At 40.2% G+C, this 25373-nt stretch overlaps 1 protein-coding gene across 7 annotated transcripts in view; it reads right to left on the reverse strand.

Annotated features, from left to right (window-relative positions):
- Positions 1–1577: 1577 nt before the first annotated feature.
- HELZ (helicase with zinc finger) overlaps positions 1578–25373 on the reverse strand; it is a 73288-nt gene continuing 49492 nt past the window's right edge. For all 7 annotated transcript variants that reach the window (XM_082066927.1, XM_082066924.1, XM_082066926.1 and 4 more), the window contains 15 exons: positions 24927–25045; positions 24473–24618; positions 22762–22909; positions 21069–21252; positions 19912–20140; positions 16666–16870; positions 15130–15181; positions 14100–14293; positions 11573–11783; positions 11031–11107; positions 10337–10904; positions 9726–9966; positions 8070–8583; positions 6638–6890; positions 1578–3152 (listed from right to left, as the gene is read on the reverse strand). In XM_082066927.1, coding sequence (XP_081923053.1) covers positions 2827–3152; positions 6638–6890; positions 8070–8583; positions 9726–9966; positions 10337–10904; positions 11031–11107; positions 11573–11783; positions 14100–14293; positions 15130–15181; positions 16666–16870; positions 19912–20140; positions 21069–21252; positions 22762–22909; positions 24473–24618; positions 24927–25045 — 3467 coding nt within the window. In that variant the 3' untranslated portion in view covers positions 1578–2826. The remainder of the gene's footprint in view (positions 3153–6637; positions 6891–8069; positions 8584–9725; positions 9967–10336; positions 10905–11030; positions 11108–11572; positions 11784–14099; positions 14294–15129; positions 15182–16665; positions 16871–19911; positions 20141–21068; positions 21253–22761; positions 22910–24472; positions 24619–24926; positions 25046–25373) is intronic.

Raw genomic sequence — 25373 nt, forward strand, 5'->3', positions numbered from 1 at the left:
AATATTCCAATATGGTGAGCAGAATTAAAAGACTGCTCCATATAAACAAAAAGGTCTGAAATCCCAGCACCGACGGGGCGAGGCGCATTTGAGCCCTACCTGTGTCTGGCACAGATCCCTCATCTGGGAGCAGAGCCAGGAAAACCGGCCCATATCTACCGAAACCAAAAAACCCGGAGAACTTCCACGGCGCGCACACCTGGCCCTTGCAAATGAGGCTCCCACGGACTTATTTCTGCAGCCGTCAGCTCGGAAAAAACCCATTGGACAGTAGTTTTGCCCGATTCGAGGTCGCAGAATTTGGCCTCTGCTCGTTTGTGGGTCCTCTTGATTCGATGCCATATGCCAAGTGATCAGAGTAACTCGGCAGGGGCTTTTCCCTCCCCCAGAGGCTTTTGTTTGGTATAGACACTAAGAAATAAATTAACGAGTTATGTGTTTTTCTTTACAGCAAAAAGACAGAAGAGTTTCTTAGATGAGTTTCTGAATCATCAACCGGCAAAGGTTTAGAATAAAAAATGTATATGCAAACCGCTGCAGTGTACTGCGTTTAAATCAACCCGTTATCTAAAGACACCTTAAAACATGAAGTCAAATGCAAAATAAGAAGGAAAAACCTGATTGTGACCAGAGCAAAAATCTGATTGAATAGAGCAGCCACTGCTCATTGGTGCAGTGTCCCATGGACAGCTGGAGAAAGCTGAAATCACCCCCCCCCCAGCTCTATAATTTTAATTCTTGTGTGTAATAAGTGGAGGAAAACCGTAAATACCCCCAGCTCAGTCCCTGTAAAATATTTCACAGAATCCCAGAATGTCAGGGGTTGGAAGGGCCCTGGAAAGCTCATCCAGTGCAATCCCCCCATGGAGCAGGAACACCCAGATGAGGTTACACAGGAAGGTGTCCAGGCGGGTTGGAATGTCTGCACAGAAGGAGACTCCACAACCCCCCTGGGCAGCCTGGGCCAGGCTCTGCCACCCTCACCAGGAACAAGTTTCTTCTCAAATTTAAGTGGAACCTCTTGTGTTCCAGTTTGAACCCATTACCCCTTGTCCTATCACTGGTTGTCACCGAGAAGAGCCTGGCTCCATCCTCCTGACACCCACCCTTTATATATTGATAACCATGAATGAGTCCCCCCTCAGTCTCCTCTTGTCCAGCTCCAGAGCCCCAGCTCCCTCAGCCTTTCCTCACACGGGAGATGCTCCACTCCCTTCAGCATCTTTGTTGCCCTGCGCTGGACTCTCTGCAGCAGTTCCCTGTCCTGCTGGAACTGAGGGGCCACAACTGGACACAACATTCCAGGTGTGGTCTCCCCAGGGCAGAGGTTTAAAGCGATTTCTTCATGGAGAAACAACGCAAACGCCCCTCTCCATCTCCCCAGCTGCACGAGTGTGACCAGCGCACGAGACCAGAACACTTTATGGACAAAGTTTATCTTCTGAGTTTTCATCCACAGTTGTTTCTTTAATTGTTAAATATTCCTTTTTTTGTTTTTTAGTTTGTGTTCCTAAAAGGCCAGAAATAACCTGGTAACCGTTCTTATCCCCGAAAGATTTAGATGAATTTGGATACAGTTTTGACAAACATTAAATCTCTTCTTTAATGATGTTCCTCAAACAAAACAGTTAGCAAAATATCTGAATTTCCTTGTATAATGTCACATTTTAATGTAAACATCAAATAATGTACCAAAAGTTTTACCGGAGAGAAAAAAAAAGAAAAAAAAACAAACAAACCCCAAAGCGGCACAATTGTTTGATAGCACTGGAAAAGGGGAGAAGAGCCAGATTACAAACATTTACACATGCAGAGTGGAAAAAATTAAACAAACAAAAAAAGTCTTTTACTAAATCCACGCAGTTTTTTTTAAAATAGTTATTAAATCTACTAAGCACCAACATACCTAAAAATTTCTTTTCAGCTTCATGATTCATTTAAAAAACCTATCAAATTAACTTTTCAAACAAGCTTATATTACCAGCTTGTCCAAAAATAAAATGTAGAGGTTTTTTGGGTTTTTTTTTTGTGGTGTTTTGTTGGTTTTTTCCTTTTTTTTTTGCCTTTTTTTTTTTAATAGCTTATTTTACAGTATAGCAATACCTCTCATCTGAATGGTTCCACACAACGGCAGAGGTGGCTGCAGAGAACGCCGTGACTTTACCCTACGGTGGATGGAAAATACAATAGCACATCATACGGAATCTAAAGCTAGAAAAGGCTGAGGATGCAGCATCCCTTCACAGAAAAGCTGATCAAACTCAAAGTCTTTAGAAGATGCTGCACCTTTATTAAAAACAAAAAAGAAATTAAATGAATTTAAGCAGAAATAACATACATTTTTACATTAACTGGCCATTTCTGGTACAGAAACCCAGCATAGTATGCTAATGTTATTGAATAAATGTAAATGCTACTTACAATCTTCTTAAATACAATTTAGACAAACTTTTTTTTTTAAACTTTTTTTCTTTTTTCTTTTTTTTTTTTTTTTTTGCTTTTTTTCGAGTTGTCCCAATAAACTCGCAGCTGCTACTTTAATGCAACATATTAACATTACACTAATTAAAAATAAAGTGTGTGTGTTTTCCTACAGAAAAGCTTCCAAAAAACTGACCCACATCAAAAAAATGCAAAATAATGGAATATAATTAAAAAAAAACAAAACAAAAAGATTAGTTGCGAGTCTAGCAGCAAAGCAATTAAGTGAGGATATATTTACTAATATAAACAAAGGGAATATTTGCAACTACAGGTGAAGCCCCGACTATCTTAGACCTACCAACACAAATAAAAATTAAATTCTCTCTAAAAAAAATAATCTGGTTATTTAAAATAGGAGTAAAAGCCATTGCTACCTGATGAACTACCTAGGCTAAGTTCCTGAAACAAAGACAAAGGGTCGCTGTTCTTTTTCGCCTGCTCGGGGGGCGGTTTGGGCTTTGGCGGGGCCCGCAGGGCGCTGGCGTAGGACATGGCGGGTTTGCTGGCGCTGGGCGGGCCGGTGCCGCTGGACTCGGCCAACTGCTTGTTGGGCATGAGAGGAGGGAACTGGCCCAGGTGTTGGAGCACGTTGTAGTTGAAGGAGTTGGAGAGCGGGATGTTTTCGGCCTTCAGGTGTTCCTCGGGGGGCTTGACCGTCTTGGGCGGAGCTGCGGAGGAACCAGAGTTTGTCTTAGTGAAGAGAGGTGAGCGAGGAAATGGGTTTATAGTGATCCCAAAGCAGGCGCTGAGGGGCACCAACATGGAACCTTCCCCCTGACACCACCAGCTTTCTATGTTCAGTCACTCTTGGTCACGGAATCCCAGAGTGTCAGGGGTTGGAAGGGCCCTGGAAAGCTCACCCAGTGCAATCCCCCCATGGAGCAGGAACACCCAGATGAGGTTACACAGGAAGGTGTCCAGGCGGGTTGCAATGTCTGCACAGAAGGAGACTCCACAACCCCCTGGGCAGCCTGGGCCAGGCTCTGCCACCCTCATTGGGAAGAAGTTCCTTCTCATATTTAAGTGGAACCTCTTGTGTTCCAGTTTGAACCCATTACCTCTTGTCCTATCACTGGTTGTCACCGAGAAGAGCCTGGCTCCATCCTCCTGACACCCACCCTTTAGATATCTGTAAACATGAATGAGTCACCCCTCGGTCTCCTCTCCTCCAAGCTAAAGAGCCCCAGCTCCTCACTTCCAACTATTTCATCTTGTATTATCCTGTCAGCAACGCCAAGACCACCCATTATTAAACACATTCTCCACACACGTACCCGCAGCGTTTGTAACACCCAACCTGCAATTCCGCACGGGCGGATTTAGCAGATGTACTGAAGGTAAGCGGCTTTAGAATGGGATACACTAACTTAAACACATTATCCACTGAGACAGCACAAAGACTATTTCATTCTTCTTGCTCTATAGCTTAATAGGCTGAAATTAAAATTTACAGCACCATATATAATTCATTCTCAAACAGCAATTCAGAGTCCTGAACACCAACCAACTAATTATTGATATTTTAGTCTGAATGCCTTCCTGCTAATTGATATGTTCTTGCTCCATATTTAACAACTCCTGTAACTATCAGAAAAAATGGTGCTTTAAACCATAGATGTAAAAGTGGTTTCAAGTGAATTTTCTGAATTGTAATGAGGTCTCTTACTTTTATCTGGAGAATTCTGCTGTCTTATATAGCTAGAGAAACTCTACACTGAAATGCATTATATCTAAAACAGCCTAGGAGTTGGGTAACAGATTCATTTTGTAATTATTTCAACCTTTAAATGTATATGTTAGTTTTGAAGTCCACATACAAAAATGTACCATCAAATGAGTGCAATAGTATAAAAACATAAGTACATAGTTATGTGTCTGACTGGAAGAGTCACACACAGGCTTTTGGTCTTGATAAAGTACTCAAAAATAACACCCAATAAAACCAAACCCAACACGTAGAAGAAGGAATATGGAAAGAACATAAGCAAACCAGTTTTGCTGGGTTGCTATGGTTCCATAAAAGCCCCAGAACATAAGCAAAGAAACCTCCCCAAAATAACCAGAGCACTCAAGAGAAGACAAGTAATGACAAGCAGGGCCAGAGGTGAACGCTCCGTGTGCTGCAGGTGTCTAACAAAGGAAAAAAAAATGAAATAAACATGTTGAATAAGAACTTAAATCATTTTCTTTCTATCAACAGAAAAGGCAATGCCAATCAAGCTCTCCCATCACTATTTTGGGAAGTGCCTGCATATAACACCACCGAGCAATTCACGGCAGCTCTCCTCGCATTCCATAAATCCACGCCAATATAATGGAGCACCATTTCTGATGTACAGGAAATATAAGTCCTTGAACTTGTGTGAAGGTGTCACGACTGCTCGCTCTCAGGCGACAAATACAGGCCCGGGACTAGTTCCCAGCATCTCGTTCTCATGAATTTTTATTTCATGGATAGAAATCAATAGTAAGCAGAGACACTAAAGTTTCTGGTCATTAACCCCTAGCACCATAAAACACATTTAGATTTTAAATACGACCATCATGGTCAATGAGCTGTAAATGCAGGAAAGCAGAGCAGCCATAAAAACGGAGATTTGTTTGCATAAACTATTAGATACAGGGCAATGTTGCATCTACATTTATTTACAAAACAGAAACCATACTTAACTACAATAAAAAATATTTTCATAGCAAATGCGGATACTAATCAAAACTTGCCCCATGCGTTCAGGATTTATTATTTGACAGCGAATGCATGGATATGGTACTTTTTACATACGCATGTTTCCTCTGAGGATTTTACTCCCCAAAATGTTCTCAATCTTGATATTAAAGCAAAGGAATGTGGTATCGGCTGACACAATGTAATCCTGCAGGGTTCCTGAGCTCCTATTAGACCACCAGAGAGTTCGGGGCTCGACTTGAGCCGCAGATGACACCACTGTCATCCATCCGGCAACTCCATTTGCAGGAAAAATATAAATAGATGGAAGGAGGCGCCCTGAGCTTGAAGCTTTGAACTTAACACAGGAGATGCTGCCATCAAGATGGTTTTGTAAAACATTTTCACACTTTAGAAATGAAAGTGCACATTAGCAACTTAACTCGAGTGCTGTCACTGACACAAAGAGCTCTATTTCATTCAGTCTACACTGAATGCTTCAACTTCATAATTACTATATTATGAAATGACAAGATGTTTTAGGTTTATAAAATTTGACCAGAAGCAATTAGATATTTTAAGGGCAATAAAACCAGCTAATAAATATTTTTCCCCATTATTAAGTGTTTTTAATATTCACACTGGAAGTTCATATGTTTATTATTATTTTTTTAATTACTGTTGAAGATCCTTAAAGCAAAACCATGGAGGAGAAACTGAACCATCCTGGTAATTTTGTTTTTCACAAACATTAAAAATATGGAGACCAGCTGCACAGCTGCACTGCTCCAATTCCCCACTTGCAGCTGGTTAATCACTGAAAAGTTAATTTAGTTTCTCTCTGCTAAATCGATCAGCAGTGCTACAACCACCAGGGAAACCAGGTTCCAGTGTGATTCTTCCACAGTGAGAGTTTAAACTTCATCATTACTTTGATGGAGTACCAGAACTTACTAGGAAATACACTGAGATTGCTAATTCCATTGATGTTGTTTCTCCCCCAGACTGTAATATCAACAAGAAATATTATTGATTCTGGAAACAAATGATGAATCTTGCAAATAAAACCCACCAGTTACCTCAGCTCCTTTTAGCAACAACTCAGTTGCACCTGAAACCACTGTAGGAGAACAGTGGGTTTGCTAGAACTTCTGTGAGAAGATGAAGCAGCATCATGGCTTGTTGTAGATGAAGAATACTCAACAGTATTCTTCTTTAGACATCAACGACATATTGAAATGTTAACAACGAATGAAAATAGGATTTTTCTAAGCAAACCTTTAACTACTGAAACAATGAACACTTCAAAAATCTTTTCTTAAATTAGTTTTGGGGTTTGAAGAGATGGCAGAATACATTTTGTGGTTGAAAAAAAACCAAACCAACCCAACCCAACCCAACCCACCACCCTTCCATTTAGACCTGCTCACTCCAGGCTAAACAGTCTAATTAACGCAGCAAAGAAGCAAAGCTCGAGTGCGTACCCACCTAACAACTCCCGGGCTGGAACTGCTCTGCTGGCTCCGTTGCATGGAATGTTTGGGTACGGGGCAGATGAGGAGGAGTTCACCCACAACTCAGGAGGCGAATAGTTGAAAGATGACTGGTTACTGTGGTCCTGAAGCTCTTTACACTGACCAAGACTGTCTTGAGGAGTGCTTAATTCTTCAGAACAAGCCTGGACTGAACTAGAGGAAATTCTTCTTTGGTACAACGGCCTGCCTGGTCCTCTTGGTTCATACTGGGAACAAAAAACCAAAACATAAAAAGGTCTTTTCCTCCTTTTATTCAACTGCATGCATCAAATACCATTTTTCCATCCAATAAAAATCCCCTTTGTATTTAGAACACAAATCTAATAATTTTCAAGTGATATGTTGTATATTGTAGTCACTGATAACATATTTTAATCCCACAAAACAGACACGGAATGTTAAAGGAAGAGTAGAGTGTCAACTGAGACTCCCTAATTCTTATCAACCTTTACATCTTATACTCCTACGTGGGAGATGTAACTCACAGTGAAGAGGAAGATACTCAGCATTTACAAAGGAAGCACAGAAAGATACGAGGAGCAAACGTTCAATTACAATGTGGAGAGGCAAAAAAACGGCTTTTAGTTTCCAAAGGACAAATGAGTGTTATGTATAGCAGGATTTTGGAAAGCATGATGCATTTGTGTACTGGATTTTGTGCACCTACACACAAAACAGATGCTCAGGAGAAATAATGCAGAGTGAAATCACAAAACCCCATGTCTGCAAATCACACACTTCTTAGCACTCTGGATTCCAATAGGGATTAAAAACTCCTGTTCAAACCGTGACAGAGAGGGACAGAGCCAGCTGTGGTGTGGCAGCGTTCATGCAGCACAGCTGCATCTCTGCACTGATTTCCAGCCCTTTGAGCCCCCAAAATACACAGGGGTGGCTTTACGCAGAATTAGCTTGGGCCAGGTGGGATTCATTAAATCAGGTTTTTTTACGACACAAGTGTTCTGCTATGGTCTCAAGTTCGTATGAAAAGCAACTCAACCATATTCACAGGTTAATCCTGAGCCAACTGGCTGATTCAAGCTGACTTTCCAGAGAGTCATTTCATGAGTTTTCACCTGGGGTGTGGTTAAATTGCACTCCAGATAAATGACGTGCAGATAACTGAGCAATGATTGTGAAAAAAAATGAGTAACATTCAAAAAGCTGAGGCCTCCCGTTTCATAGAGAAAATGTTATACCTGCAGCGATGAGAACCACGAATACACACAAGGTGAACAGAGAAGACTCAGGAAAAAATGCTTCCTTCCCAGAAACTGCCAGTGTGAGCTTTTAATACACGAGGTATTTTGCACTCATGCCCTCTTCAAGGCATAATTTGATATTAAAGCGACACGACGATTGCATAAGCACACAAAACCGCCTACCTCTTCTAAGCTGTGGAGCGAAGAAGCAGATACTGCTCGAGAAGTGAGTGGATGAAATGGCTCCTGACCGACTGCGTGCTGATGGTTTGGGATTTGTATAAAAGGGTTCTGTTGCGACCGGTGGGGCAGCGGAGGTATGCCGTAATGAAAGCCCTGCCCCATGAGGTGATTCTGCGGTAGGTTAGCGTAAGTCCACGATCCATCAGGTTGTAGGTATTTCAAGGGAGATGGGGTTATATGTTCAGATGGCATTGAGAAAGGGGGGTTGTATATTTGGGGTAAATGCTGCTGAAATGCTGGGTTATTGGGGAGTTCAATGTCTCTGTTGTTTTCGGTGAAGGTGGGGAAGTGCCCGCTGTGGTTGGAGTTGCAGGAAGGAGACGGGAGTGCTGGTGGGCTCCTGGGCTGCACTTGTCTGTATTGCAACAGTCTGGACTGGGGGGGTGGCATTTCAGCTAAGTCCCGACTTTCGCTTTGATCACGGTGTGACAGTTCTCTCAGCAAATCCTGGAATCTGTATTGACAGAATAAATGTATCAAACAACAAAAAGTTTTGCTGAAATCCCACTCTTGTTGAGGTTAAAAGAACTCAAAGTATAAACCAGTGAATTTAAACATACTCATCAGTGAGCTTCCCGACCCTAACTTCAAAGGATGTGACTGTGAGCAAGCAGAAATTAGACACAAGAGGATTAATTGGATGAAATACCTACCTGGATCGTCTCAAAGTTTTAATAACTCTTGAGATTTCCTTTTCAGTCAGAAGAATCAATTTGTTGTTGTCTCTTAAGAGACAACTAAGGGAAAGATTTCCTGCTTTATTATACAAAGCCAAAAATTTCACATAGTTTAAGAAAATTTTAACCCCTTAAAAAGGCAAAAAACCCCAGAAGAATCAGGGATTCGCTTGCACCATGTACTTCCAAACTTCTTCAAAAGGTGAGTACTCAATTCAGCACTTCAGAGTCGGAGAAGAGAGTGTTTAGAGGCTTTACCATGGCTTTAACAAACCCGATGGAAAATAAAGCATAGTGGGAGATGACAGTAAACAGAGGCAATTTAAAAATCCAGCCTTTCCAATACACGTGATTAAAGCTGATGACCACTGGAACTGTTTTTCTGTTTATGTTCAACAGCTTCCTTTCTTCCTCCCTAATGCTCCATCTCAAATTTAAGCATTTTTTTAAATCCTGCTTTTAAAAGCAAAGGTTTTTTAAAAAAAATAAGAAAAATTTGGGTTTATTGAGGAGCTGTGTTTGGGGAGGGATCAGTTGGTTTGTTTTCAAGCACATCAATCTGAGACTGCTAATTCAATTAGAAGAATTTACAGCTTAAATAGGCCTCAACTACACTCAGACACCTCTTTAAAAACACGAGGTTGTTACTCTCTATCCATCCCTTATCCCATAAATACAGCACTGAAAAGCTCCATAAAAGTATTTTTCCACTACAGCTTTACTACCCAATATACTAACAGAATAAAGCATAACACATAATAAAAGCATCGTTGTAAATCAGCCTGCCAACTATTTTGACCTCCGTAAACACAGCAGCAAAATGCAATACCCTTAAGCGTCTCGCACTCGATCACCGTGTTACAGACAGGTGCCCACTGCTCAATTTTACACAAGCTCTGATGACTCGATAGACAAATACCTTGAATATGTTGCCTCTGTTTCATCTTCTGTATTACTGGCAAGTTTCCAGTTTGCCCTAACTTGCTGCTGCTGATGCAATCCAACTGGCTGCTGAGGAAGATGTGGTAGATGAGGATGGTGATGGTGTTGATATGGAATAGTGCCTTGACTGAGATAGGCATTATGTTCATTCCATTGCTGTAACCTGGCTTGTTGTTGCTGCCTTATTGTTTCCAAAGCTACATTTCCATGCATACGATCTACAAAAATAGTTTTAAAACAAAAATTTATCTAATGCCCCTTCTTAAAGATCTTTATGTCAGAAAAAAAAAAGATTACTTTTCATACAGTATATTCCAGGGCCTATTATATACTAACTGCATTGCAGTGTATAACCTGGTTATTTAAATCATATGGAAAATCATATAAACATGAATCTTCTAATAAAGTGCTGAATATTCAAACATGCCTCAAGCAGCAAATTATGCTCAATGACATTACTTATGGAAACTAACCCAACAATGACCCAATTCAGAGCAATATCCCTGAAAAAGTAAATACCTCCTTCATTTTCACTTCTATGTAGTTATAATTGCACACTCTGAATTTAAATAAAGAAAAGTCACCTACCTAAAGTGTCCCCTAAGGGCATTCCTGATGGATTCTCTTCAATGAAGTTGTTCAAGTGGGTTGGCAGGACAGGGTTGTGCTGTGCGATAGGCCTCAAAGGATTATTGATTTCTTGTAACATAGGTGGGGGGTGTTGTTCTGAAATCACAGCATCTACAGCAGGAGAATGTGGTCGGTGGGGAATTGAGTTATTAAAAAAAGACTGGCTGGGGCCTGCCTGGTAAGCAGGGGAAAGCTGCGAAGGTTGCGGAGGCTGCTGATTCAAATGATTATGCTGCTGAACTACCTGGCTTTGCTGGGGTGGCATTTGGTTTTGTTGTTCGGGCAAATGGTTTTGCTGTTGACTTAAAAGGTTTTGCTGCTGTTGCAGAGGATACGGCTGCCTTGGGATCTGGGAGAGGTGCTGGAAGTGGCGGTTGGGAACTGTGTACTGGGAGTGGGGGGGGGTGAGATGGAGGTTCAGCTGCCTGGGGTTCAGATTATCTTTGCGATGAAATTTAGCATTGGGGTACCCAACGCTGGAACGTGACTCTGGGCTTCTATTCTGAGAATTTGCTTCTAAGTCAACCTAGAAAAAGAGAATGAAAAAACTTTGAGAATTCACATTAAGGAAACAAACAAAAGCCATGTCAGTAATGCATAAATTCATTAAAAGAGGGAATGCTAAAAACAAACAAAACCAAGACAAACCCACCTGCTTGGATTCTACAGGTTTCTTCTCAGGTGTTCGAATTTTACTTATTTCAGGCCCAGCAGTGTTTTCACTTTTACCTAAAAGCATTAAAGAAATTAATTAGTTCCAATGCAAAAGTGATTATTTTGAGAGTTTTTTTCCAGACACAGGAAAATTTAGACTTATTAATATCGCATTTACAGCATCATAGACATTTGATATCATTTCCCCAACTAACATTTTCCCTTTAATCTCTGCACTTTGTTCATTAATCATCACTAAGTAGTTCTAACTTAACTGGAAGTAACATCAGCAGCAGTTACCACTCAACAGCAGGACAAACCCATTATACCTCCAACATACACACCCCCCAACTTTGATTACTTCCTCCCCTGAACCTCGTAATATTTTAGTTATTCTATTTGTAATGGCAAATCACAATTCATTCTCCCAAATCTGTAAATCCCTCAGTTTCACTTAAAAGAGAGAAAGAAAATATCCATAATACCCTACTTAAAGTACAAACCCCTGCAAAACAGAACTGCGACATTTCTACAACGAACCGTTTCGACTTTGCTCGTGTTGCTCCTTGTCTGGATGCTGAAGCTGCTGCTGTGGTCCTATGCTAACTGGGGAATGATGTCCCAGGCCATAAGGTATAGGAGACCCGCGCCCATGTGCCTGTAACAGGTTCATGTTATATGCCATAGCTGCTTGATGAGTAATGAGTCGAGGGTCAACTGCAAACCTACCCTGATACCCCGTCCATGGTACCTGTATCGGTAAAAATAAAAGAAGATGCCATCTGTTAAGGTACATTAAAGGACATGAAGTAACGTGCACTCTGATATTCCAGCAGCAGTAACGAGCAGTCTTCTGTGCATCAGATGACTCGACACACTAACTTAAGACTCCAGGTGGAGCAGTAAGGGCAGGACTAACACAGGGGCAAAAAAAATTGTATCAAAACCTATTCTTGCTTCAGTGGTTTCAAAACTCAGCGAGAAATGACTGATGGACAAATTAGACTTTAAAAAACCTGATATTCATCTCCTCTCTCAATAACCAGAAGCAGGTGAAGTTCAAGAAAACAAAAAGCCCTTTCTCCTGGTAGTTAGAGACATGAGGCTGTGTCACAGGGGAAAGAGAGAAGCCTCTAACATGAGGAATTCCTTACGGTCCTCTTAGCACCTGGTGTTGTACCTCGTAGGACAGAGTGGGTGGCCCAGTGGAGCTCTGCACCACAGACACACAGTGAAGGGAACAGGACTACCGGGAGAACCAAGAGACTGCCCGCACGTTAAGAACGGCAGGGCCGCTCCAATGTGTCTGCGCTATATGATATGTATTGCAGATCATCTTCCTAAATACTGGAAGTAAAATCCACCTCCTGAAAGCATGTAAAAAAAGTCAGGAATTTTCACAACATTTTAAATGTTATTCCTAAAAGGAATGCAAAGGAAGGCAGCGCTGGACCAAATTTGTTCAATCTCGCCCTGTAGGGAATTTATTAAAAGGAGGAAAGTGTCTAAATAAGAGGAGAGTGCAGGGAAAGTCATCACCACCACTCAGGCTGCCCAAGCATCCTGTACTGATTACAGCAGACAACCTCCTCGTGGTTCTACCTTGGGTACAGAAACTGCTTTAAACAGAGCAAAGAGATCATTTTATCTTACATGAACATAACCACATTTTACTTCAGTCCCTACTTGTTTTAACTGTAACAACGTCCATGCAATTCTTTTTCTTTTTAATTAGTATTTGCCCTTGAAATGTGCACTTTGAACTTTAGCTTTAGGCTACTACTGCATCTGTGCAATCTCAAATGATCTGCAATAAGCTTCTTTTCAAAAGCAGCTGTCTCATTAGTACCTCTGTCTTCCCACTTAATTATTTTTAAAAAATCCATCCTCAGGGAAGGTGAGCTCAAAATACTTATTTTTAGTGTATTTCTTTTGATTGGAAATACATAAAATATATTAACCTTGGAACAATACCACAGAATTTTTAAAATTATCTTGGTTTGATGTTAATATAATGTGAGCGAGCACGACAAAGGTACAGCTGCTGGCTGCCTGATTGCATTTCATTTTACCCAAATGTAGATTTCTAGTAAGCTAGGAAATATTCCTTGACCTAGCACCGAAAACCAATCTATAGCTGCCAGCTGATCTAAGACATGCTACAGAAACTCCAGTTTCAGTTGTAAGTCCCCTATAGAGCATCCATAACCTAAACTACAATAGAGGACTTATATAATGAAAAAACAAACTGTGTGCCCATGTTTTGCACTACAAATGGAGTTAAACAGATCTGCATGTGTGGGTTCCACATTCTTCCCATGGTGAGTTGTGAACACTGCACAGGTTACCCACAACATCACTCCTGCAGCCTTTGTTCCCTCCTTATTCTCCTCCTGGAATATTTGACTCTGGAGGTTAAAAATAAAGCAGGGGATGCTTCCTTAATTTGTGCAAGTTTTGGTGAGACAGTTTCATTTGCGATGCAAAATTCCATACGTAAACGTTGCCTAAAAGACCCGTTTAGGGATCTTCATTGTGTTCTCAAATGCCATTGAGGAAAGGGGAAACTGGTTCACCGTGAGCTTCTGCAAGGGGAAAACATTCCATTGTGTTTATTCTTCTTATCACTTCACTTCAGACACCTTGCTCTGCAGACATCCAGAGCCAGTAATTTAAACTGTACGAAGCCAATAAAGAGAAACAAGCTCTGTCTGAATTGCCTGTGTCTCTCCAATGATTAAGAACTGGACTGGGCAATTAATCCAGATGCAGGTGTCTCAAGTCAGATGAGACAGATCCCACTGCTGTGCCTAAGCCCAGAGCTGAGAAAATACAAAAATTACATGAACATGAAATTGCTTTTAAGCTGCCTGGAGTTATCTGTGGGCACGATGTTTTTAAGCCCTCATTTTCTGGTGGTTCTCTGCACAGCCACTCCCAGAGCCAGCTAAGCCCACATATTTGAAGTAAAGCACTGAAAAAGCTTGCAAAATTTTCACTAACTGATCTTGCCATTCATATTTGTACATACAATAATTGAGTGGGGAAGAAGAAAACTAATTCTTACGGGCAAAGGCACAGACATGACCATATTTCCTCCATAGACAGCAGGTACGTATAGAATACTTGTCCCAGTGTGTGGATCTATCCTTTGAACAGGACTTGGAGATTTCCCCAGATTGGGGTGAGGTCCCAGAGGAGGAGGGGGAGGAGTATATGCCCGGATAGGATTTCCGATTAGAACAGAAGGATTGGGCTGAACTGAAAAGAAAGGAAAAAAATAATATAAATATACATATATACACATTAAAAAACCTGATATATACACAAAAAGAATATGAAGACTGTTTCTTTTTTTCATTTTAATAGCATCCACCTTTATAAAGCATGTGTGCAACTCTAACAGCATAGGGCTGATACACCAAGAGAAAGCATTAATCAAATCCTGTATCCCGTTTCAAAAATGTGAAGAGGCAGAAAATACGAGTTGAGATGTAGAGAAACAGGGAGCTGGTAACTGCGTTAATGAAAGAATGTCCCAAACCAATTAAACACGCTGACAGTCAGAGCAGCTGTTAAACACTGCATCAAAACCTAGAACCACGCTCCTCTCTTGACCAGGGAAGACAAGCTTTAAATGATTGCGTTTGCAAATGAATAACAAATTATTAAGCTGTTGCATACTACCTTGCAAAATATATGATCAGTAATATCTGGATACATGACAGCAAAATTTAAGTGCAAAGTGCATCCTAAAACAGCACATCCAGTATAGTGTCCTAACTCCTCAAGTGCAAATACACTTGTACAATATTTTACATTGTGAATTCCAAACGCAGCCATTTCTAAGGGGCCAACAATGCTGTGTTAAGGCTTTAAAGCCAGTGTGCACAGTACCCATAAAGGGACAGCCTTGGAAATACCTAATGTCCACTTTACAGTCTATAACCTGTTTCCCAAATGCACACAAGAAGTAAATGGCTTTCAAATAGAGAACAGAGCAGATACTCAATTTATGTCAAATTACTATCGGCCTCTCTGAAGCCAAAGCAGCGTGAGCTCAGAGGAATTCCTGGAGCAACAGCAGAGCCACTCACCAATTCCATCGGGTGGGAAATGGTCATTCTGGTTGTGATGATGGACCTTGCCCTTTAAAGGGAAAAAGAAGAATTGTAATGCTTCGCGTTCCTGTGCAAACAAAGCTGGTTTATTTCAAGTGAACATTATAATTCGGGTAGTGAATGGGAGCGAGGCAGAGCTGTAAAATTCAGAGCATAATATGCTGTACTTTAAACTAGGTGGTTAAACATTGAGATCTTCAGCTGAAATTACAGCGCTGGCAGTTTGAAAGTGTCTCTTCTGATTTCTACAGCACAAGTGCTTAGTTTACTAACAAACCAGGACCAAAATAAACAGAACGGTCTATACACAAGACTCTCAATTCCCCCAACTCTCCCTGTTTATTTTTTTAATATAACAGCATTTTCAAATACTTTTATTTCATTTTAGGAAACAAAAAATATGATAGTGGTGTTCTATTATTAAAGAAAACATGTTGAAGGCTGAAGCACTCATGAGAAAAACGAGAGCGCAGCAATGACTTTTTAAAGACAATAATTTTCCAATTTAGGGTTTTCTGTAAGCCCCGTGTTTTGACACATGATGATGCTTCAGAAATCTGGTGTTTGTTTCAGCACGGAATGCATCTCGGTGAAGAAACCAAATGTTCTCGCTTACAAACTCTCATTTGGGAAGGGCTGCCAAAGGGAAGCGTTTCCTTTCTGTGCTGTTACAGTTAAAAAACCTGTCGTAAAAATTTCAGCTAAATGATACAGCCTGCAACAAAAATGCAAGGCTGTGGAAAAGACACACATCCCTTCCTTCTTGTACAACAGAAATCATCACTAAGGTGACAACCTGCCTTTTACTTGCATCTCTAAACACAATTTAATTAAATTATAACTCCAATGATCTTGAAATAAACTCCTAAGAACTGTTCAAATACAATTAATTACTAATATATCACCCTCATAAAAAGCTCCACAATTTAGTGTTACTCTCTCTCACCCTATGTATTCTCATCGCTTCTTCACCTGCTTTTATAAAACCAGCTGAGGGGTAATCTCCTCTCTGCCCTCTCGATGCTAATGAAATCTGGCCTTCTGAAGGACATTCTCAGCCAGCTAACCTAAGCCATATATACTGGTTTACAACATATCTTTGATTAAATCAAACCATTATCTTCCATAAGTCCCTGAATTTTCAATGCGATTTTTAGACCAAACCAAATCACTTTTGGCTGTTATTTTGTTGTTTCCTCGTGCTCCCCACCACAGCTGTATCGACCTGTTGTATCTCGGGGTTCAGTCAGAGCACAAGCTGCTTGGGATGGGGATTGTCTCCTGTTCAGAGGGTTTAATGTGGTTTATCTAAATACTGAGGCCAAGATCAACGACTGAAGTTCATCAGGGTCATTGCAACACAGTCCACAAGCATCTGAGAGTGACCCAAGGTGTAGATTTTATTGATGCCATTTTAAAACAACGGCTAGTTTGATAAACCTTTTACATCATTTCTCGCAAGGCATTTCAACATTCACTTTCCGACAATATTCATCGTCAGCAAAACTTTACCTTTGGTGGTGACTGCTGCTGTTTGGTGGCATTCGCTGAATGTTGATGCCGAAGAGCTCGGGGGATGAACTCAGGAGCCAGTGGATTCAAGACATAAGTTTTCTTTAACTCCAAAGCTTCCAGCTGAGCTTTGATCTGTTCAAACGTGATACCGTGGAGACTTTCATTCTCGTGACACAGGGCAATAAACCTTTCCCAAAATTTCCTATGGAAACAAGTTTTCAGAAACAACAAAAAGGAGTAAGACTCGATGGCTGTTGTTAAAATTGAAAGAGATTTAACATCACCGCGTGGCACTTTTCTTTCTCCTGGACGTTCATTTGACACACCAAGCATCCTGCAGCCTGATCCAGGCAGCTGAACCCTGCAGCATCAGGAAAAGCTCCCCAGTCATTTAAAGTGGACATATGAGTTTGTCCAATATATCACATCACAGCACTGGCTATGTATCACATTTAACAGTAATGACAGGGACAGGTCTAACTTGGATTTTTTTTCCGAGAAGACCAAAAACAACGCTTAAAATTCTGGAAAGCATGTGATTTATGGAATTTATTAAAGCTCAAAGAGTCACAGGGATTATACAAATTCTCAGACCCAAAAGATGCCAAAAAGATTCTACGAATTTAGGCAGATCATTCCATTGCAGTGTCGCAAATACCAAAGTTGAGATATACCCTCAAAACCACTGCTGTGAACAGTGCGGAGCCCCGTGAAGATTAGCACGGCAGGAGGGTCCAGAGGGCCTTTGAGATCCTCTGGTGAAAAACAAATGAAACCATACATTTTATTGCGTGTCAGGTATTTCTATAACATACAGAAGAAATTTCAAGGCAGAAAGAGAACGATTAGGTGACATATGACTTTCTCTATGAAAATTCTGTATTCAACTTTTTGCAGGGTGGAGGGGTTAGTTAAACCATGTAATAAAAAGAACATTCCTACCTGTCTTCTGCTTTCTCGTGACGTCTTTCTATTGCTTATTAAAAAATCTTTGCATTTTTAACATCCACAGCAGGATCTATCCAAAAATTTTACACTTATGGTATTTTTTTTTGACCTCAAAAGAACTTTGAGTGAAGTTACTTAAGCTTAAAATATATTTAAATAAGATCTCAAGACATCTCTGTTAAAAATGCCAAACCTGATTGAGCTGTTCTCTTTCAAAAAGATCCAAAGTAATTACAGTTACTGAAAAAGAGGATTAAAAAGACAATGATCTTAAAGGCGTGCTTGGCTACAACTCATTCCAGTCCACCCTTCGGTAATAAGGTCTGCGACTGTTATTTCGGTGTTGTCTCCCCAAAACCTGTAAAATGAGGTTGCTGCCCACTGATTTTAACAGCAGTGTCATATTTTGTTGAGTAGCTGCCCTTTGTGGAAAAGAATAAGTGTCTTTCTTGCAAGAATATTGTAAAGTTACTGATTATTTAAGAATTCTAAACAGTTTTCCCTACCAGAACATCTGCTCTGGTTTTATACAGGCAAAGAAACGCTCTTTCAAAATTCAGGATGCAAGATGGGCCTTTTTCTGCATTTCACTGTAAGGCAAATGTATCTTGCAAGGTTCTAAGCGAGGATTAAAAACCAAAATGAAATACTTCACCGGGGTGCTTTAACGATGGAACTCCCTCCAATTCATCAATTCAGTCACCAAACCCGCTGCCAAGTACCACAAACCCACTGAGGCTCCTCCGCTTTGCTGAAAAGGCCCCGAGCAGCCGTGCAGTGTAAGAACAGGCAATAAAACGCTGGCGGCTCTGCCCCAGCGGGTTCTGCGCTTCGGAGGGAGCGGCTGCCAAAGCAGCGCTGTCTGCTCCGATTGCGCCGCACGCACCGCGCTGATCACCCTGGGCACACTTCACAGAGTCGCTACAAGCGCCGCCGCAGAGCCCTGACTCATCTTGACAGGGATTAGAAGAGTTAGAAAATTCCAGCGCTCTCGAAACTTTTTTGAGGTCTGTTTTTCCTACCGAAATGTCACTTCTTTCTTTCAGACTTCCCTACTCCTGTTGTACTAAAAAAGAATCGCGCCTGAGCCCTCCAGCGCTGTTTTCAAACAGCGAACGTTCAATTATTCAGTGAAACAAGACAACGGTGTATTAAAGCGAAAGCTTGACGTACATCTCAATAAAGCTCCAGTGCTCCTTGTTTCTTAATTATCTTTTTGTTTTATAATTTGGAACAGCTATACATTATACAAACAGCTGCTGGCCTTCAAAACGCAAACTCAACTCCCAAGTGTCAAGACTATCTTACGTACCGTGCTGATAGGCTGTACTTTTATTTTACTAAGTTTTTGTAGGCCCTATTTCATATATTTTGAAGGAGCTGTACTTGAAGAAACTGCTGAGCCCCCACATTTGAAAACCTTTTGGGTTTTTGGGTATTTAATTTAAAACCTCAACATTCAGGTTTATGTGGAAACTCCAATCCTGCTGGGATTTAGAGACAATAAATGATGTGGTCATTCTCCAACGAAAACTGTATTTTGACAGATAGTTAGAGAACCAATACTGGTCCTAGGTGGTAATTGGACTAACTAGGGATTAACTAATTCTCCAACTTACTCTCCAGGTAACACTGCACATCCCAAATTGGGGTGTGTAGAAGCCTGTACAGATACTCCTGACATAATCCCAGCAGATAAGGGGTAAATTTAGGTTATATTTCATAAACAAAGGTTTGGTTCCTATTTGGGTTTTCAGTTCTAATCTTTGAAATCACATCCATTTTCAATACAGTAGAAGACGACTGCTCAGGAAAGCAGAATACAATGTAGATAGGACAACTGACTAATAGGTATTTTTAGCTGCATTATAATAATTTAGTCAGTGCAGTGTTTCCTCTCTTGGAGAAATAAGCCTCAGGGTTTATCTCTGATCATCTCAACATTTCAGCTCTTCCATCAGAAAAAAACAAACCTTTGAAGAACAAGAACTTGTTATCCTCAACATCAGTGTTTACATCACTCAGCATTTGCCACATTTCTTCATTTAGGTCTATAAAAAGTAAATTCACTCCAATCTTCATGAGTTTTTTCTTAGTGTCATGAAGACATACAAAAACACAAACAATGGTTTTCAAGTGTTCTACCTCCAAACGACTGCCATAATATTCAACTTAAAATGCTACATTACATCACAGCACCTCAAAGAACATCCAGAATTTTACTAAATCAGTCACGACTAAACACATTTTCTACTGTCCTTAGCCCTGATTAACTGAAGAATATATATAAAGTACCTGCATCTCCCAATGGAACATAAAGCAATAGGATCTCCCACCACAGCTACCAAGGATTGTGCTCTTGTAATGGCAGTGTTGAGAAGTTTGTAATTAGACAGAAAACCGTAATCCAAGTCTTCTGTGGAATCCTCCAGTAACTGCTCTTTCCTTTTAATTGGCGTTTGCTTATGTTTGCACGTATGCCGTGTTCGTACTGTGCTGAGAAACAACACTCTAAACTGTTTTCCTAAAAGGAAACAAAAAACCAAATGTCTGAGAGAAACGAAGCTATTTCTGCTTAGTAACACAATCAGAGCGCTGCACTTGCAGCCAGGCCGCACACCCGGATATTCTGAAGACCTGATGGGAACCCCTCACATGCAGAGCTTTATGCAAGAATAATAACATTTAAAAATTTTAAAAGATGCCCTATAAATAGCATATTCTATCACAAGAATATTTCCTCTTTAAAAAACTTATTTTTCATCTTGATTAATCACTCCAGAACTTTCTGAAATGCTAATTCTCTTTAGAGCTTTGCCAACCAGCCGATAACAAAACTTTTATTTTGTATTCAACCTTAAAGAAAGTAAGTTCTGGACATTCTTTATTTTCAATTGTCTCGAATATAGAAATATCTACCATGGAAAAACAGAACACACCACTCACTGTCACTAAGTTATTTAATTACTGACTGAAAGTGCAGCCTGGCAATGGGTTTTGCCTACACAACATTCCTGTTATCAATGTGATTCCAGGAACAAACACCTACATTTGTGGACTCCTTTTTACAGTCTATGCTACAGGTGCAAAAACCAGGCAAACATTTTGAAGCTAAAGCCTTGTTACATTTGTATTTGTAACTGGTTTTCCCCTTACAATAAAAATCCATCAGTTTTCACATTTTTTGCTCTATTTTTTAAAAAAGCTTGAACCTAATTTTGAAAAAAAGATAAACCTTACATCCATGAGTTTATTGCTTTGTTCAATGTTAGAATAACATCTAATCAGCATAATTACCCGTTTCATGTCGATACATCATTTTTTATGGGTTAAATCACAGCTCTCCATTTGTTCTGATCCCTTGAAGATTATTTTAGCAAGTCTTACTTGACTTCACCAGTCACATTTGTTACTTCCTTAGCGTATCTTTGAGACGTAGAACTATAACTTACCCTGAACGTTTAGCACTCGCTCCACACTGACATCAGAGAGTCTTTTTTTCCGAAGCTCAGCCCGAATTCTGAACACTTGATCGGCGTAAGGCGTCACGACCCCGATGCTGCCGTCGTCCAACTTGCCCCAAGCAACAGGCCATTTCCTTCTTAATTCTTCCACGCGCTCGACTACTTCAAACACCTGGAAAGAAAGTCAGAATTATTAAAAGTATGCTTCACTGAAGACCATTATTTGATATGGAAAGAGAATTTGAATTTTAAAGCTCTAAAACACTGATGTGGCACAGTATTGCATGGCCTTACTGAACATGCAATACTATTGTATTCTACAGTGATCCTCTAAACTACCGTGTATTAAAATAATGCATTTACTATGCAGTACCTTTTTTTAATCTTGAAATAAAAGTTTTCCCACAAAAATCTCACCTTTAAAGTATAAGCTGGGAAATTCTATTAATAACCTTCATTTTCACGCTTATGTTCTTGCAAAAATGTCAGGTGCAGCAGGACCTTTCTTATCATACTTCATCCAGTTTCCATACGTAACTATACTGCCTAAATAGGGATGATTTTATTCTGAATTGTATACATGTCACATTACACCCCGATACAAATGTCCATTAAGGGTCAAACAGAAAAGTCTCGCTCATCATCTTCATTTCAGTTTGTCATGGTGGTGCTTGAGCAGCTGTTGTCCTTCATTTCTGCCCGTAGCTACTAATGACCCACGATTTTCAGACAGTTACTTGGCCACTGAAAATATTTTTAGGTTTTTTCCAACTTTTTTAAATGGCAAAGCAGTCCAAGTAGATTAATCAAAGTAGGCAGGTGCCTGCCGTTTTTTTTTTCCAGTGATGTGTCCAGAAGTCATTGGAGCTTTTTATTTATAACAACAAAAAGGTTAAAAACTGTGCATTAGATGAGCTGCACCGGGATCAACAAGGGGAAACGCAGCTCTGCAGAGCTTCATAACAACAACGTTTTATAACTGTCACCCAACCTCCTGAAAAACTCCTCCTAAGCTGAAGAAAATTAGCGATATTTCTTTGTTTTTCTTTAAATGTCAAGGACAATTTTTTAAGACATCTTTTTGATGGGAATAAAAGGAGTTGGGTCAAGCTCTCCCTAACTTGTGACTGGAAAAAGGCACCTTCCACTGCTCAAAGTGTTACCAGGTTGGGGGAGGATGGAGAGATGAATACAGATAAATCTACATGAAACATATTAAGTTTTCACCTAAAAAAATCTCATCTGCACGTGATCAGTTAGACACTGATCCTAAACATATTAAAGCAAATATGAAACGCTACTCCAGAGCCCTCTTATCTGAGTGGGAACATTTCTACAACACTCAAAGAAATCTAAGTTTTACTTCAAATTGCAGTTACTCTCAGTTGCTAAGATACATCCATCAGAATGTCAGCAAAATGATCAGGAAAGACATCCTGAAGAAGGAGCCTGGGAGAACTATCAGCAGCTTGAAAATCACAAGGAAAAAAGGACGATAAATTAGTGGAAATGTTTACTACAATTGCAAGGTTCACTATTTCATGTTTAGCAAACTCCATGTTCCCCTCCCCTAGCAGAGGGGACAATTTACATCTTCCACCTACACTGAGCACAAAGCAATAAATCTGGGGGGAGGGAAGTTTCAAGCAAACAATCAAGAAAAAAGCCAAGGAAGAGTTACCTCTGCATTATTGTAAAAAGCTGTACTGTTTTTTTCTTGCACATCTTCTCCACGTGCTGTGAAGAACGTCAAAGGGTAGAAATCTTTGTGTGCTGGCTGCTTTCCACTTGCCATCAATTTGCCTTCGTAGAAAAGTTCAGATGTATAACTGGAACAAGGCAAAACACAATAAAATGCAGAGTCTACATATGAGCTCACTAATAAAACATGCAAATCTCACCGATAAAATATGCAATCACAAAATACTTCATAAGGAAGGCAGAACCACTGATTACTAATCGGTGTCTTCAAATGATTTCTCTGAACTCATATTTCCATATGGGAGATGGAGCAGAAGGCACTAAAAATATGCTTTTCCAACACTTTTTCTACAAAGGCAATATTTTCTTCTGATCTAAAGCTTGACAGAGTTACTAACATCCACACTCATGTTTCACTCAGTTCTGGTGGCTTGAACCTGGGCAGAAGGAAACTGGCTGTCTAGGACTGGTCCTTCCCTGGGTTTGCTGGACAACAATTAAGAGTTGTTGAACTCGGAAGATAAATTTACTAAATTTACTAAAGATTTCCTGCGTGCTGAGCACAACGCAGGCCAAGCGTTCAGTTTTCAAGCAAGCTTCTCCTCTGTGGCTTCTACTCAAGAGCAATCTATGTTGCGAGTGGGCAGAACCACAAAGAGAACACACTTTCTCTGCTGCCAACAGGCACTACAGACACCGGCTGATTGAAGAAAGAAATGAGGCAAGAACAACCTTCACGGTGAAAAGCAGGAGGGAAGGAGGCAAGTTAAATGCAACAAGACAAAAAGTCAACATGAAGAGTCATCTTTAACTAAAAGCTGAAATGATTGCTTTCCTTTCAGATTCTCCCTCATTTTGAACTTATAATTTCAAGAAATGTGTAAGAAATCACTCGCTCTGTAATTACAGAGTCCATCAAATGAAGACAGATCAAGCTGTGTAACAAAATATGTTACATTCTCACTTTGATTCCCCAGAGCACTTAAATATTTCTGCTTTTGCTTTGAACACAGTGATAACCTAATTAGTATGACTGGATACCAACATAATATTCCTCAGTACATATTTGAGCCAGGATTTAAACTTTAGCATTTTTCCCCATGATTGCACTTAATTCTTTCTAGCACAGCTCAGGGATGAGCTCATTATACTGGCAGCCGTTAGTTTATCACAGCATAAAAATGTAAACCCACTGATTAATGTGTCTTGAAAGAAGTAACAAAAGAAGGCAACAACAAACATGCCCAAAATTTGACCTATTTTTTTGTTTGTAGTCACATATCCATACATTCCCGACATTGCACACAGCTTACCGTTCCAAGATCATCCACCCCAGTAATTCTAGAATTAAAACAGTTCAAAGAAACACAGAGTCTGTATAATATAGTGTGTAATGGTTAGAAAGGGACAGCGAGCTCTTCTTTTGCTTAGTGTTCAAGTCTTGCAGCCAAAGCGTCCCCACTGGAATGAAGGGTCTGTAACTGCCTAACCCACCCCTTGGCGTCTGTTCTTGGAGACGGAATTTCAACCTAGTAACAACGAATTAATCTACTAATTAACACTGAAACAACTAAGACTCCATTACAGAAACAGGTAACTCTTCTCCACGCAGTTGTGCTTGGCTCGGAGTTGTTTTGTTTGCTCACACCGGTCAAAGAAAAGCGTGATACAGTGAAAAAGTTCACACCTACTTGATGATAGCTTCATGGGAGCGATAGTTCTCACACAGCAAGATCCTGCACGGAAATTCGGCAGGGTAGTGCTCATAGAGCCGGTCGAGCAAGGAAACGTGAAGGTTTCTTTCCCTGGCAAATTCACTGTAGACAAAAGGACTGAGCTGTAATAGACACACACATACAAAGAAAATGTAACTAAATGTGCAGACTTGGAATTTCATGCTCCTAACATACGTATTTTGCATTGCAACAAAAATGAAACCTTACTTTTACTGTACATTCATAGTTGGAAGATGCAGACCATGGCTATTCCAAACAAGCACCTATTCCTACTGTAAAAGTGACAAAAGACCCACATGCTCTTAAAGGAACAATAAGACATTTAGTAAAAGGAGAGACAAACCCTTAAATATATAAATACAAATATTATATGTATGTACTTTACATTCCAAAACTTAATAGCTCTTACCTGCATATGGTCTCCAGCCAAGACAATTCTTGTGTTTTTATTAGCTAATGCTAGAGGCATAATAGTTTCACACTCCATAGCTTGTGCAGCTTCATCTAACAGAATGTGTGTAAAAAAACCTGTAAAACAGAGAATCAGCCAATAAATGAAACTGGAAATATGATAAAATAAACAGCGATAACAATACAAGGCATTGTACTGAAAGTTCTGTACTCTGGCAGTAACCAAAACTAGAAAAAATCCCGTATGGCTTATACAAATTAATTTCTAGCAACTTGTAGAAGCGCACAAACAATTTTCAAAGCCATCAAACGACCAGCAGTGGTCACCTGGTGGCCAGTGACATTAGCAGCACACAGATCCGCCTCTTTCTGCCGCTATAGCTGAAGTGAAACGTGTTTTATTGGAGCTCTCCTTATAACGAGAGGAAATGTCACTGGCAGAGCT

The sequence above is a fragment of the Streptopelia decaocto genome (genome assembly GCF_964273445.1).
Source record: "Streptopelia decaocto genome assembly, chromosome: 16".
Taxonomy (NCBI): domain Eukaryota; kingdom Metazoa; phylum Chordata; class Aves; order Columbiformes; family Columbidae; genus Streptopelia; species Streptopelia decaocto.